Source organism: Simochromis diagramma, unplaced genomic scaffold (assembly GCF_900408965.1).
Source record: "Simochromis diagramma unplaced genomic scaffold, fSimDia1.1 OVJJ01000816.1, whole genome shotgun sequence".
In the NCBI taxonomy this organism is placed as follows: domain Eukaryota; kingdom Metazoa; phylum Chordata; class Actinopteri; order Cichliformes; family Cichlidae; genus Simochromis; species Simochromis diagramma.
In genome coordinates this window covers 12,449,500-12,462,910 of record NW_024386908.1, presented here as the reverse complement: position 1 = coordinate 12,462,910, position 13,411 = coordinate 12,449,500, and the positions used below count along the sequence as shown (strand labels likewise).

General features: G+C 38.4%; 1 protein-coding gene across 1 annotated transcript; it reads left to right on the top strand.

Moving 5' to 3' along the window:
* Positions 1-7,868: 7,868 nt before the first annotated feature.
* On the top strand, positions 7,869-13,400 carry dram1 (DNA-damage regulated autophagy modulator 1). The gene is made up of 7 exons (XM_040035979.1): positions 7,869-8,241; positions 8,575-8,642; positions 8,853-8,995; positions 9,090-9,267; positions 10,740-10,798; positions 11,373-11,465; positions 11,555-13,400. Exons 1-7 carry the CDS (start codon positions 8,111-8,113, stop codon positions 11,591-11,593), a joined length of 711 nt encoding a protein of 236 aa, XP_039891913.1. The 5' UTR covers positions 7,869-8,110; the 3' UTR covers positions 11,594-13,400.
* Positions 13,401-13,411: the final 11 nt, after the last annotated feature.

The following is a 13,411-nucleotide window of genomic DNA, read 5'->3' as shown; positions in this document are numbered from 1 at the left end:
TCTTCCTCAGCGCTGATGAAGCAGCACGCGCACGGCTGCCACCACCACCTCTTGAGCTCATTGTTGCCCTCTGGCGGCGAGGAGCAGAATGCATGGTGCCTTCACGGCCTTCTCTCACTGAGTAACTCGCGGTATGTCAATTGTCCCTAATACATTTTATACATTTCAAATGTATTATATTATATTATATTATATTATATTATATTATATTATATTATATAGACAACTTTTTTATGAATTACTGACCGCCTCTGTCAGTGCGCCCCAGGGCAGCTGTGGCTACAATGTAGCTTGCCATCACCAGTGTGTGAATGTGTGTGTGAATGGGTGGAGGACTGAATGTGGTATAAAGCGCTTTGGGGTCCATAGGGACCACATAAAGCGCTATACAAATACAGGCCATTTACCATTTTACCATTTATAAAAAGCATCAATACTGAGGTTGACTTAAATAATAGTGTCTTTCATCAGTGGAACTGCATCATAACTGTTGTTTCTTTATTTTCACTCCAAAAAGTTCATTTTACATTTACTTCACATTTTTCACCTGCTGTCTTCACCACTGGGTCTGTGTAAACACAAACAATGACAATATATGTAGTTTTAATATGCATCTTCCTTAGACTATAACTTGTATTCCTCCTAAAATGGACACAAGAAATGGAAGCAGTTTTCTGCTGGACAAAAATGTATCATATTGCAGTCTAATTATTAAAATAAGTGTATAGAAAGGACAGGAATTCAAAAACAATGAGCTAATGCTGAAAGTGCAACTTTCATTCTATAATGAAAAGTGCAGGGTAGTTTTTATCTGGGGTTTTTTTGCTAGTATTGTACAAAAGGGGTATATTATAATATTATATATATTATATTTCTCCCTTGAGTTTGGGGCTTTGGAAATGTCATTTCAGGAGCTTAATGGAACATTTCTGAACAACTGCAGTGCAAGATCATCTGTTCAAATAACTGTGCGTAAATACAAGTTATCCAATATGTCACCACTTTGCCAAAGTCTAAAAATACGAATAAAAATGGGTTTGAGGGTTCTCCTCCAAGAAATTTGGAAGATCAAATTCCCAAATTCTTGATTTAAGGTCATTTTTAAAAATGTGCTAATTTGTGTATTTCTACTGTGGGAATGTCTGTGTGTTAATTCAACATACTGTAATGCAGCAAAGCTCTCCAGCATCCTGTAAATTCAATCTAAATAAAAGTCCTGTGTTTTTATGATTTTATTTGTAAGAATACAAGTAGTAAATAAACCCTCCATCTGCTGAAACACACGATCAGAAAAGGGTGTGGTGACTGGCAAAATTGTGCTCACCAAACACGTGGTACAAACCTTTAAACTGAATAGTTTTTGTGCTTCTTTTTTTATTTTTAAGTTAGATGTAATCAGTAGCATGTCCCACACTGTGCCACGTAATCAAACTTTACCCTGCATGTAACTGTTGACATAGTGTTAAACGACAGTAGTCTGGTGATTTTTTTTTTTCTTAAATGTACTTCAAACAGGTAAATTTACATATAATCTATATTAATTACACATAAAGTGAAAAGTTATAAGAATTTTGTTCTTCTAATTTAGATGATTATGACTCATGAAAACCAGAAATACAGTAGTTCACTTAGTTATAATTATTAATTAACATTAATTAATAATCGCATTATTTTCTTTATCAATTCATTTTCAATGTGAGTGGATTGGGATTCAAAAGGCATAAATACAGCATGTCCTTTGTTCAGTAAATTCATCCACAATCACAATCGTCCAGATGACGATAATCAACACCCTCCACAAGGAGGGGCAAGTGAGCCACAGCAGGTCGTTGATGCAAAGACTGGCTGTTCACAGAGTGCTCTAACAATGCATATTAGTGGAAAGCTGACTGGAAGGCAAAAGCAACAGCGGTATCCGCTGGCTAGAGAGGCTCAAATCAACTTTCGTGAGACAAAAGTCAATTTGAATGAATTACTCATGTTACTCAGGACTTCACGGGGAGTGGACTAAGGCTGGTGTCAGAGCATTAATAACTACCAACTGTTGTGTCCTAGTAGCAAGCACTCCTGAACCAGATACGGTGTCAGAAGAGTCTTACCTGGACTGAAGAGAGAAACAGAAACTTTTAAAATAAAGGTAAATTTTGCATTTCATTTGGAACTCAAGATCCTGGAGGCTGATGGAGGAGTGGAGAGACACAGACTCCAAGGTGTGAGAAGTTTCTGGGTGCATGGCATCTGCTGGTGTTTGTGGTGGTTAGTCCAAAGTCAACTTAGATTCTACCAAGAGATTTTAGAGCATGTCAGCTTCCACCTGCTGACAGGCTGATTTCTTTAGCAGCTGCCCACAGTGCCAAAGCTACAACCAAATGATTTGCTGGCCATGTTATTGCTGTGCTTAATGGACCAGCCAACTCACCTAATCAGAACACCACAGAGAATCTCCAAATATGAGACATCATCATGAGGAAGATAAGAAACACTCGACCGAAAAGAGCTGAAGGCGGTTACCAGTTTGGCTCAGTGACCGAGCCAACGAAGATATGCAGCTGCCCAGGTTGGACTCTGACCTGAGGGTCTTTGCTGTGCGCTTTCTTGTCTCTTCTTCACTAATCTGTCTAACAAAGACTAGAAAGCCCAAAAGAGACAATTAGAAAAAAAAAACCAACCTGGTTATCAGTAATACATTAGCAGTACTACAACCTGATCACCTCCAGCTTAGGCTGCTGTAATTCATGGTAAAGGAGCCCAAAACCAAGTACAGTGTGAAATGAACATACAGTACTTACAGAAGTTGGACATTTCTGTAATACTAGTTATTTTTTGACCTCATAAAATACTCTAATAATCTAATAGAAATACTGGATGGATTTTTTATGCCATAATTATTCAAATTAAAGTTTAAAAATGCTCAAATGATTTCACTTAACATCCACCAAATACAGAATACATGAAAGCTTATCTTTTTTTTACTAAAATGCACTAGAATTAAGTTTTTCGTGTTTTTCAGTTGTTCAAATAAATTCAGTTTGTCCTTGATCATCATCACTGAACAACTGAATAATGTCATTTTATTATTGTCTTTATGTCATACTGTCATATGATTGAAAAGTCTCATGACTGTATTGCTGTTCATGCCACCACTTACAGTAAAAATGAAAATAAAAGTTTCTTCATAACACTGTATTGTGCAACTCCTGAAACCAGAATGTCAGCTTCTTTGGAGGAATCTCTGCTGCGTTTCAGTCATTTCTCCCTTTCCTCTATTCTGTCTTATGAAAGTCAAACCACATCATCATCATCATCATCATCATTATTATTATTACCATAATACAAGATTCCACTGTAATGTAAAACAATGCAACAATGACAGAGGCTGGAGTTTGAAAACAACACGACAAACGGGAGACAGGAAGTAGGGATTTTCTGACAGTTATGGGTTAGAAGGAAATGAATTGTGGAAACCACATGTGGTCAAGAGAATTCTCCAGAGTCCCGTGACGAGTAAGGACGATGCAAAGCGAGTCAAATGATGGTCTTCGTGGCAGGGACACAGCACATCACAGGTTGTTGCAGGAGTAGCTACTGAGAAATGTAAAAAGTAGCAGTGGTTCCCACAAGACAGTCTCGTGTGTTCCTTTAAATTCGGCGTCAGCCTCATATTATTATTAAAATTGCACTAAAGGAATGTATCAGATACAAATGTACTATATTGGTACACTTGAAATTATCTGACTACTAGCATGGAGGTTACGCAGGTGCCCTTTTTATACCTCACCTGTAGGTGTCATGCTAGATGCTGCAAATAGAATAGAATAGAAATAGAATAGAAAACTTTATTTGTCAATTTCTTCAAATGTACTTGCCATACAAAGAAATTGAAATTACGTTTCACACTGTCCCATTCGTAGACATTGACAACAATAAAGTGCAGATGCACAACAAAAACAACCCTAACAATAAGGTAATATTAAACAGGTAACAGGATAGACAAGACCTAAAAATAAATAAAAATAAAGTGCTCCAACAGTGTTCCCTGGAAAATAGTATACTAGTCTACTTGAGGTAGTCCCAGGTTGTGGTTGGTAGGGGTTTTTTGTTTTAATGCAGCATAAGACTATAGCAGCAGTAATAGTAATATAATAATATAAATAGTGCTAAAAGAAATACTAAAAATATATAGCAGCAGGTGTGTGCAATTGTAATGCAGAGGTAATTGTTTCCAGTCAGGAATGTTTTCCAGTTCTTGGTTCAGAGAGTGTTTCCTTGTTGGAGAGTGTGCGTGGATGGGGGGTGGGGTTCCAGTAAACCATATTTCCCTGGGAACATGCGAATGCATACATTTAGCCTCCCAGCCTGAGTAACAGAGGACAAAAGACCTTAGACAAGCAAGTAACCAAGAAGCTGGTGGTTACTGTGAGTGAAACCCAGAGTCTAGAAAAAATCAGGTCCAGACCTGAGGCCAACAGAGCATCTGAGACCTGTGCACCAAGGCTGAACGCTCCAAGAAGAAAACAAACAAAAGAAAGATGCGCCATGCTCGTAGGATAATTCCCACAAAGAATTAAAAATAGAATTACTGCAAAGGAACCTTAAAATATATTAATTACTTATACCCTGGCAGGGCCTCCTTGGATGAGGGTGTCTAGTGATAATGGCTGAAACACGTAATGAATCCAAGGTCCACTACTGATGATATGTCCCAAATTTAAAATGATAATCTAGATCAATCTTTAATCCCTAAACCTAACCAAGGAAGGAAAATGGCAGATTAGCCTGGGTAAAAGACCGAACGTTGAGGCACACAACGATGTGTGCTGCTGGCAAAGTTTCTGGGCTGCCTTTCCTCATAACAGCCACCCCTAAAGAGTCTCCCCATCTAAAGCAATGCATTATCAGGGACTGCAACATCTAGTCCTTTTAACCAAATGAAGTACCCCGTTATATAACACAGTAATTAAATTTGTATCTAGATGTGTTTGGCTGCTCAATGTAGGGAGTTAAAAGTATAAAATATAAAGAAAATATGAGGAAGCACGAATTACCAGACCAACCGGACCTAACTTGCTTTACACTGCTGTCATTTATGCTGTAAATGTTGGCATGAGGACAACGTGGTTCCCCATAGAAACTGACTCCTGGGAAAGTACTAGAAAGTAAATCCAATTCTTCGGCACACATAGAAGGAGGCATTTTAAGTGCTTTTCATTCCTTTGTGTCACGGATAGTGAAAAGACTCAAATGTAGATTTAAAGATTTAATTGAACGCTTTTTGCACTATTTGCAGTTGTTCAGAAATTTACTGAAACCGTGCGTTTCACAACTGTTCTGTTCTCATGGGTTGTTGATTCAGTTAAGCAGTAATTGCTTTTACAGGAGAGGCTGGAGGTGCGTCTTCTCAGTTTTCACAGCCACAGCTGCGTCTAAGGGTACTCTTTTTGCCTACAGGCCAGGGAGCTGGTAAGTATTTCTTTGTGTGTAGAGTGGACAGGGATGTTTCCCCAGAATGGAGAGGGCAGGTGGGCACACAAGGATAAGATCAGCAGCCGAATGATCCAGTAAGGGAAGGGGAGGAGAACCGTTGGAACCGTAGATTCATATCAGTTGTGTGTTCCCACACATGCATGTACACAACAGAGAGATAGAAAGAACGCAACCTGAGAGGACATAAGGATCACGACAAGTACCTCCACAAAACTACATAAGTGTCAACAAGTCCCCAGCCACCACTCTTTTCTTTATATTTTGTTATGAAAATGGGAAATATGTGCAGGGATTTATTGAAACATCCAAACATACACGAAAATACTGTACACAATACAATTAACTTGAAAGTCAATGTTTGGTATGACCATCTTTATTCTTCAACACAAGCTTTGGTGTAATTTCTTTAATAGTTCTCCACGCCTCTTGAAGGACCTTCAAAGGTCTTCTTTGGGTGTTTCTGCCTTTTCTTCTGTTCTCTGTCAAGATGATCCTGCGCTGCTTTAATAATGTTGAGCGTTGAGGTTCAGGCTCTGAGGAGGCCAATCTTCTGGGGCTCACTGCCATGCTGACAATGAATCAGTTTCCGATCAAATGGTTTCAAAATGTTAATGCGTGGTGGATCAAAACCTGACAGTAGTTGACGAGGCTTCAGTCAACAGTAGATGGATCAACTCAAGGGCCGGATGCATCGCTCAGGTCCAAATTTGTTATCGTTGGCATTTCTCATAGATTCAACTAAAGAAATGGGAATAAATCATGTGTTTTTGCCACAGACTGCTGATTAAAAAGGGCCTTAAGATACAAGTTAAATTTGGTTCTTTGCTAAGTTGTCTGTTATGAGCAGACGAAACACTGGCCCATCGTTCATACCTCAGTGTTACAGTTTTTTACAGACGCTAGGACACATTTCTCAATACTTAGGTCACGTTTGCAAAACTCCTCACACAGTGAGCACAACAGAAGTCTATGTGGGCTAAACTGAGGACCAGTTATCATTGTTTTGGCACAAAATGCATCCAATGACTAAATCTCTCAAATTTCATGAATTATCTTCTCACTCAGACACAACTGCCAAAAATCTTTGTACGGACAGGACATTTTGCATGTGCTTACATACTGTTTTCAAAACTGTTAAACTTATGGCCAAAACAATAACACAATGCAAAACTTAAAAAGACAGCAAAATGCAACAGCAATATTTTATTGAAACATATTTTAAATCTAAAAATGCAGTTTAACCAGCCACAGCTTATTCTCATTGTAGATGAACATCTACACAGGTGTTACTCCTTCAATTTTTCAACTCCTTCAATTCTGGCATGCCAGAAGATTCTTTCCTAGGTGTATTGCCCTAGATGACATAAGATGTGATGTGGATGAGAACCTGTGGCCAAATGGAGAAGACCGAGTAGATTAGCATTACTATTGTATGTGTATCAGTGGATGGTGTGTATACAAATTCTTGTATTTTGGGATTACTTAGTGCAAAAAAATAAAAATACATAAACAAATATTAACGAATGCTGCATGATGTCTGATTCATTCCAGTAACATATATTGAAATTATAAACAGAGATGTGTCCTTGTTTTACACAAGAAAACACTGTGTAATGCTACATGTTGTTAGTGTTTTTTAGGTCATTGTTTTGTGGGTGACAAAGTGTGTTTGTCGGCTGTCAACCTTTGCTAGTGTTCTGGAAGAATGAGTTTATTTGAGACCTGAATGAAGTGTTTTGGTAGTTGTAGTGCATTTTGAATGTGAAATGAACTGCTTTGCCAAGCTGACGGTCAGTTAGGTGGATTGTGTGAAGTGTTTTGCAAAAGTGACCTAAGTATTGGGAAATGTGTCCTAGCGTCTGTAAAAAACTGTAAGTGACCTAACAAAAAAACTAAACTAAACAAAAAAAGTAAGAAATATCCCCCTGAAAATGTTCAGGTAGCTAGACTGGACTGAAAATGAGTGTAGGAAAAAAAAAGTTATAGTCTAGAAGGAAAAATACAAAGAAATGAGGGGTGGTTCAAGAGTTTTGCACAGCTGTGAAATAAAAAAAACGCATAACAAGTCATAATGTATAATTCAAAGACAGTTATTTTTACGTCACAAACGCAGGCAGTTATGCAGATTTTTCACTCTATAAACTCAAATCTGTTCATATAAATGTAGAACTGCTGCTCACTCTGCTGTGGAAACTCTGAGTATCACCTCCGGTTGAAGTTAAGTTAAAAGACACTTCATTAGTTTGGTATTTTGCTGCTGCTGTTGTTGTTGTTGTTGTGTGTGTGTGTGTGTGTGTGTGTGTGTGTGTGTGTGTGTGTGTGTGTGTGTGTGTGTGTGTGTGTGTGTGTGTTTTCACAAAGATAAAAAGGAAGAAGGAAGCGCTTGATCGCCCCACGGGGGAGTAGCTCTGGGCTAGAGGTTACTGTACACTGTATATGCTGCTTACTGGCAGAGGCCAAGTTCATTGTTGCTCACACACCGCTGCATGTGACTGTCGTTCGCAGACCACAGACGGCAGCTGACACCCCTGTTCCTACACCAGCTTTTCTTATCGCATGGCTCTGTTTACTCTGCGCATATATACGTGAGAGAAAGTCTGCCTGAAGCTGAGCGCAAAAACTGGAGATGTACTGGTTCGAGCAAGGTCTGTGCGCCCTCCCAGCGTTCCTGGTCGTCTGGTCTTCCGCCACTTTCATTATTTGTTATATCATCGCGATTTACAGGCACGACGTCGATGTAATCTTCCCGTACATAAGGTAAGTTTATTTGAAGAGCTCACACAAAGCAGCCTTTCTCTCATGCTCAACCTGATTCGGAGCCGTGGAAAACGTTTCATGAGAAAACGTCTTAGTTTCGGTTTCTTCCGCTATAACAAACACCAGCTGCGTGTAGCCTGCACATCTGTTTATTGTAGGAGACTAGCGCAAATCTGTTCTTTCACTTCGCTTTCATTAGAAGACTTTTATGTTAAGAAGAGGCAACTAAATGTTTAATATTGTACAAAACACAGTCACACAACCCACGTATTGTACGTTTAACCCGAACTGAAAATCTGCAGGGGTCTTTACTCTTTTTCTTTTTCTTTTCAGCGACACAGGTGTCAGCCCCCCAGAAAGCTGCATTTTTGGTCTGATGACTTTTATTTCTGCATGTGCAGGTATTTGAAATTCCAGTGTGGACATCTGCAGTGTCATCTCTGTGAACTGACTCTTTTTAGGCAACTCTGGGCTTTCCCTAAGGAGGAAGCATGCTTTCCAAAGATGCTTCTCACATTTCCCCTTTTTTAAGAAAATGAAAGTACAACTCATGGATTAGGGTAAATGTGTAGGTTTGCACACTCTCGTGACTCTCTGTGTTTTTTGCACAGGTGTGGGCACAATTTATGCCAGATACAAGCACGTGGAATTGCTGAGGGAGGACGCCACTAATGTGAGCGCACGCCTCAACAAAGCAGCGCTTTGGCTTGGTGTGATCTCATGTTTTGGCATGTGCATTGTTGCTACTTTCCAAGTATGTACTCACATTAAAATCACATTTAACACATCACAACTAATTCAGTGTAATTACAAGTGGTGCCTTTTCTTTTCTTTTTTCTTGATTGCAGGAAACAGTACTGCAAGTAGTCCATGATATTGGAGCATTTCTGTTTTTTGTCTGTGGCATTGTGTACATTATCCTCCAGTGTTTTATATCATTTCAAGCCCATCCGTATGGGTGCTCCAAGTATGTGTTTTGTGTGCGGGTCGCTATCACCATCCTTGCTGCTGTTGCATTTGTACCCAGTATCCTTTTTGAGATTTGTGATTTAACTTTCTGATGATGATGATGAAGCTTTTATATATCAGGACTTAGAAAAATAAGTCATCTGGTCCTTTTTAGGTTTGAAAGTTATTTAAATATAACTTTAGATGAACAATAATATGTGACATATTATACTGTCATTATTTACTTATTTATATATATTTATATTATTTATAACAAAAACTAAGCTGAAATGCAGAAGCAGTGTAGTACTGAAACTTTTTTACTAGACCCTCACATCGTTGTGGAGGAATTTTGGCTCGCTCTTCTTTACCACATTGCTTTAATGCATTTGAAAATGTGGGCATTCATTAATGGACAGCTCTCTTAACTCTTTATCCTTTGAAAGCGCTTTTCTGAACTGAGTGGTTTCTGTCATATTTCGGGGCTGCTGTAAAACAAAATGACTGAGTTTGCCCATGTGCTCAGGTCTGCGGCTACAAAACTAGCCAAATCATCACCTCTTCACCACTGTGCTTGACAGTTGGTACAAGGTGTTTGTACTGACATGCTTTGCTGATATTCAATGTGACAGTCTGTACAGATTACAGATTGTTACAGATTGTCAGAGGCAGAGGCACTCACACCTGACAATGACTGGTTATTTATTAACGTTTGATATCAGCACCTGGCTGCTACTTACCATTTTAATTTCTATGGAAGCAGTGAAGGTGTACTTAGTTTTTCATGCACTGCTTTTGTATTGTTGCTCAGTTTTTTTAAAATGAATAATAGCACTGTGTATCATGTTATGTTCTATTCACTTGAAATTAGCCAAGACAAAGTTTGTTTCTATAGCACATTTTAAGCCACCTTAGTTGTACATAATATGCAGTATAAATAACAGCCAAGGGTTTTAAAATGATTGAGAGACTGGGCAGCTCTTATGTGAAACAGCAAGTTGTTATAACGATTAAGAGGCACCACTGAAAAGAGTCTATCCCCTGTGCTTTTAAACCTGGATTAGGACTTTTTTAAGAGCAGCTGGTTTAGAGGCCTCAGTGCTCTGGTAGGATTGCAGGGTTTCAAAAGTGTGGCACCAAACCCTTGAGACTTAAAACCAAGTAAGAGAATTTTAAACTGTATACTGAAATGGAGTGGAAACCAGTCTAAGTAGGCCAGTGTGGGTGTAATGTGTTCACGTCGTTTCTTTCCCGTCAAAAGGCGAGCAGCTGCATTTCAAAAAGCTTGCAGGCAATAAAGACTGATCAGAGCCAACGTATAAAGAGTTTCAGTAATCTAAATAAGAAGTAATAAAAGCAAAATCAGGCTGTATTTACATAATTGTAACCCCTGCTGAGGACCGGCAGACTTTTTATTACAACCTGATATATAAACCTTTTTTTTTTACTTTATTTTTCTCTTGGCAATATGTAAATGTATGACCTGCAGAATATTATGATTAGTGTCATTTCCTGTATCGACTCAGTGTTTTCCTTCACGGATAACTCAGCTGTCATCTGTGCATTTTACGTGAAACAAACGGAGCTGCACAGACAAAAGCATGACAAGGTAGGCCACAGTGCGTCAGCACATTGCATCAGATCACAGCACAGATCAGGAATAAAACTTATAGTGTCAAAATAGTGACATAAAGTGTCAAAATGTGGGAAATGTTTGGTTTTTTGGGGTTTTGGGGGGGGGGGATCTAATACATAGATCCAACAAACATTCCCCAACATGTCAGTGATGATTTTTGGTAAATTTACTATTGGAATTAAATGGAAGTGTGTGCATAACACAAACTTCTCACTGCCATGAGTCAGCTAAAAGAACTAGAAACCTTTTGTGGAAGTTAAGAGAGTCTGAAAAGAAGCAGCAGAGAAAAACAAATGGTGATGCAAATAATGTTCAAACGCCAATATCAGATAATATGTGAGAACTGTTTACCATTGCCATTGTCCATTGTTAATCTGCGCTGCCTAAATGTAAGAAGTTGTGCAAAAAAGTATTCTAACAGTAAACTAGTCGAAGTATATTTGGCATCATTGGACAGAAAGTTCCAACATTTATGGACCAAAAATTATAATAATCATTATTAGATGCATAGAATTTTCTGATTTAAGCGTCTGTTTCCATCGTGCAGGACTATCCCTTCCATGTAGCCAGTGCAGTATGCGAGTGGATTGTTGCCTTTACCTTTGTCTTCTTCTTCTTCACATACATTCATGATTTCAAGGTCAGTATCTCACTGTCACACATAGTATATAGTTTTTTAATATATATTTATTCATTTGCTAAAATTCTTCTTTTTTTATTCTCCTACAGTTCTTTACCTTACGGGTGAAAGCAGAACTTGAGGATTAGTCTTGGAACATTTTGGGCCAGAAATATTAAGATAAATAAGTATTTACATTTTATGTATGTATCTTTATTCCTGTCCAATTTCCCCTGGCTGAAATTTTGGTAGAATACAGTAGATACTTAAAAATATATCTATTTATGCATTTTAGTACAACTGGCTGTCTGTCACGTGTGACAGATGGAAAAACTATGCAAATACTGTATTATTACATTGTTTTTACACAAACTATTTTCAAGTGTACTTAATGTTGCCTGTTTACTTTGCACTTTGCTGTTGCCACACCAGCATGACACATTCTGTGAGAGCTCTGACTTTACATAGCAGAAGTTCATCACACAGTAAGCACATGATCGGTGCACTCGGGGCTAAATGACAATACCACTCAGACCACTCAGTATGTCTGTGGCTACTTGGCAGTCTGACCTGTCTTTGACTGACAGTAAATGTGTACTAGTTGTTGGTTTTGTGCAGAGGTTTATGAATTCCCAGTTTTATTGGATGACCACATTATTGCAACATCAAATTAAGGAGGAAAACCTCCTGCTGTGGATGCTCAGATTCAGAGTTTTGGTTTCGGTATTTGAATCTGTCCTCTCCACATTGTTGACTCATGAAAAGTCCAACATGGTGTTTCTGACTGACATGAGTTACTGTATACTGTTCACGTTCTCAGTCATGCTAGCAGACACTCCAATATCATCTCTGGTGCTGCTACAAATGTAGATTTTCATACAGGTAATAGGAATTATGCTACTTTTTAGTAGGAATTATACAATATGAACCGAAAGTAAAGCTGGAATTCTGGAGGTTCATTCAATAGGGCTTCTGGCTGGTTTTTCACTTGTAACCTTACATCGTACGGTTTTAATCTAGGCAGAAGTTTCTGGTACCAAGTATGGATCTTGTACCTAGTAAGAAAAAGATATTTTTTTTAAGTGTGTAAGGTATGAGTCATGGATCATTTTAGGTGTGCAGGCTGACTTTAAAGTAAGGATGGCAAACTTTAGACAACTTTGATGTTAAATGAGCTGGACCAGTGGAATTACATGATAAATATGTAAAATCATAGAAAAGCTTTTGGTAATTTATTACCCAGACAGTCTTTGTCCAGTCCGCTGTCAAAAGCTTGAATTTATATAGACGACAGTGAAAAAACAGGAACTTGCTGTCATTTTCTTGTTTATCTATGAATTACTTTGGCGTAGTATGTCTGACAAGCTCAAAAACATATCAGAATACAGTTAAAAGTACAAAGTCTATGCACTCCATCACATTTTCCAGACCTGCCGAGTGGCAAATTGGAGTCTTTACCAGGCCGATTCTGGCCCCAGGCCTTATGTTTGACACCCCATACATAAAGGGTGTTGGACTACACCCAGCTTCCAAATATTGATTTTAGCAGGCGGGTGGGGTGACACATTTGTGGCATTGCAGCTGGTGTAATTTGGTGTAATTTATTTATTTACTTTTAGATGTTTAGAGGAAAACATCTAAAATTAAGAGCCACCATTTTAGCCAAAAATCAGCAAAGTAAAATCACTGGGAGACTAGAAGAGGGCTGTAAAACTCTGAGAAAAATGTGTGATTTAGAGATTGTTACATAAAAGGAACAAGGGAAGATATTAACAAACTAGAAGGCTACTTGAAAGTTTCATTACCTTTAATCTCTCAGACAGAGAGATACATGCAAGACATGCAAACTGAGAAAAGTGGTCAAGTTTTAGCAGAGCAGCAGGCACATACTTCTGCTGAACTGCTCTCGACTGGAGCTGTTAATGTGGAGCTGGAATAAACGTACTGTACATTAAAGAAAATAAAAG

What these genes read in the sequence shown, in the direction of transcription:
- dram1 (XM_040035979.1), top strand. Translation starts at nt 8,111, where the DNA reads ATGTACTGGTTCGAGCAAGGTCTGTGCGCCCTCCCAGCGTTCCTGGTC. An exon ending in ACAGACAAAAGCATGACAAG is followed by an intron (nt 10,799 to 11,372) that starts GTAGGCCACAGT and finishes TCCATCGTGCAG; the next exon opens with GACTATCCCTTCCATGTAGC. An exon ending in CATACATTCATGATTTCAAG is followed by an intron (nt 11,466 to 11,554) that starts GTCAGTATCTCA and finishes ATTCTCCTACAG; the next exon opens with TTCTTTACCTTACGGGTGAA.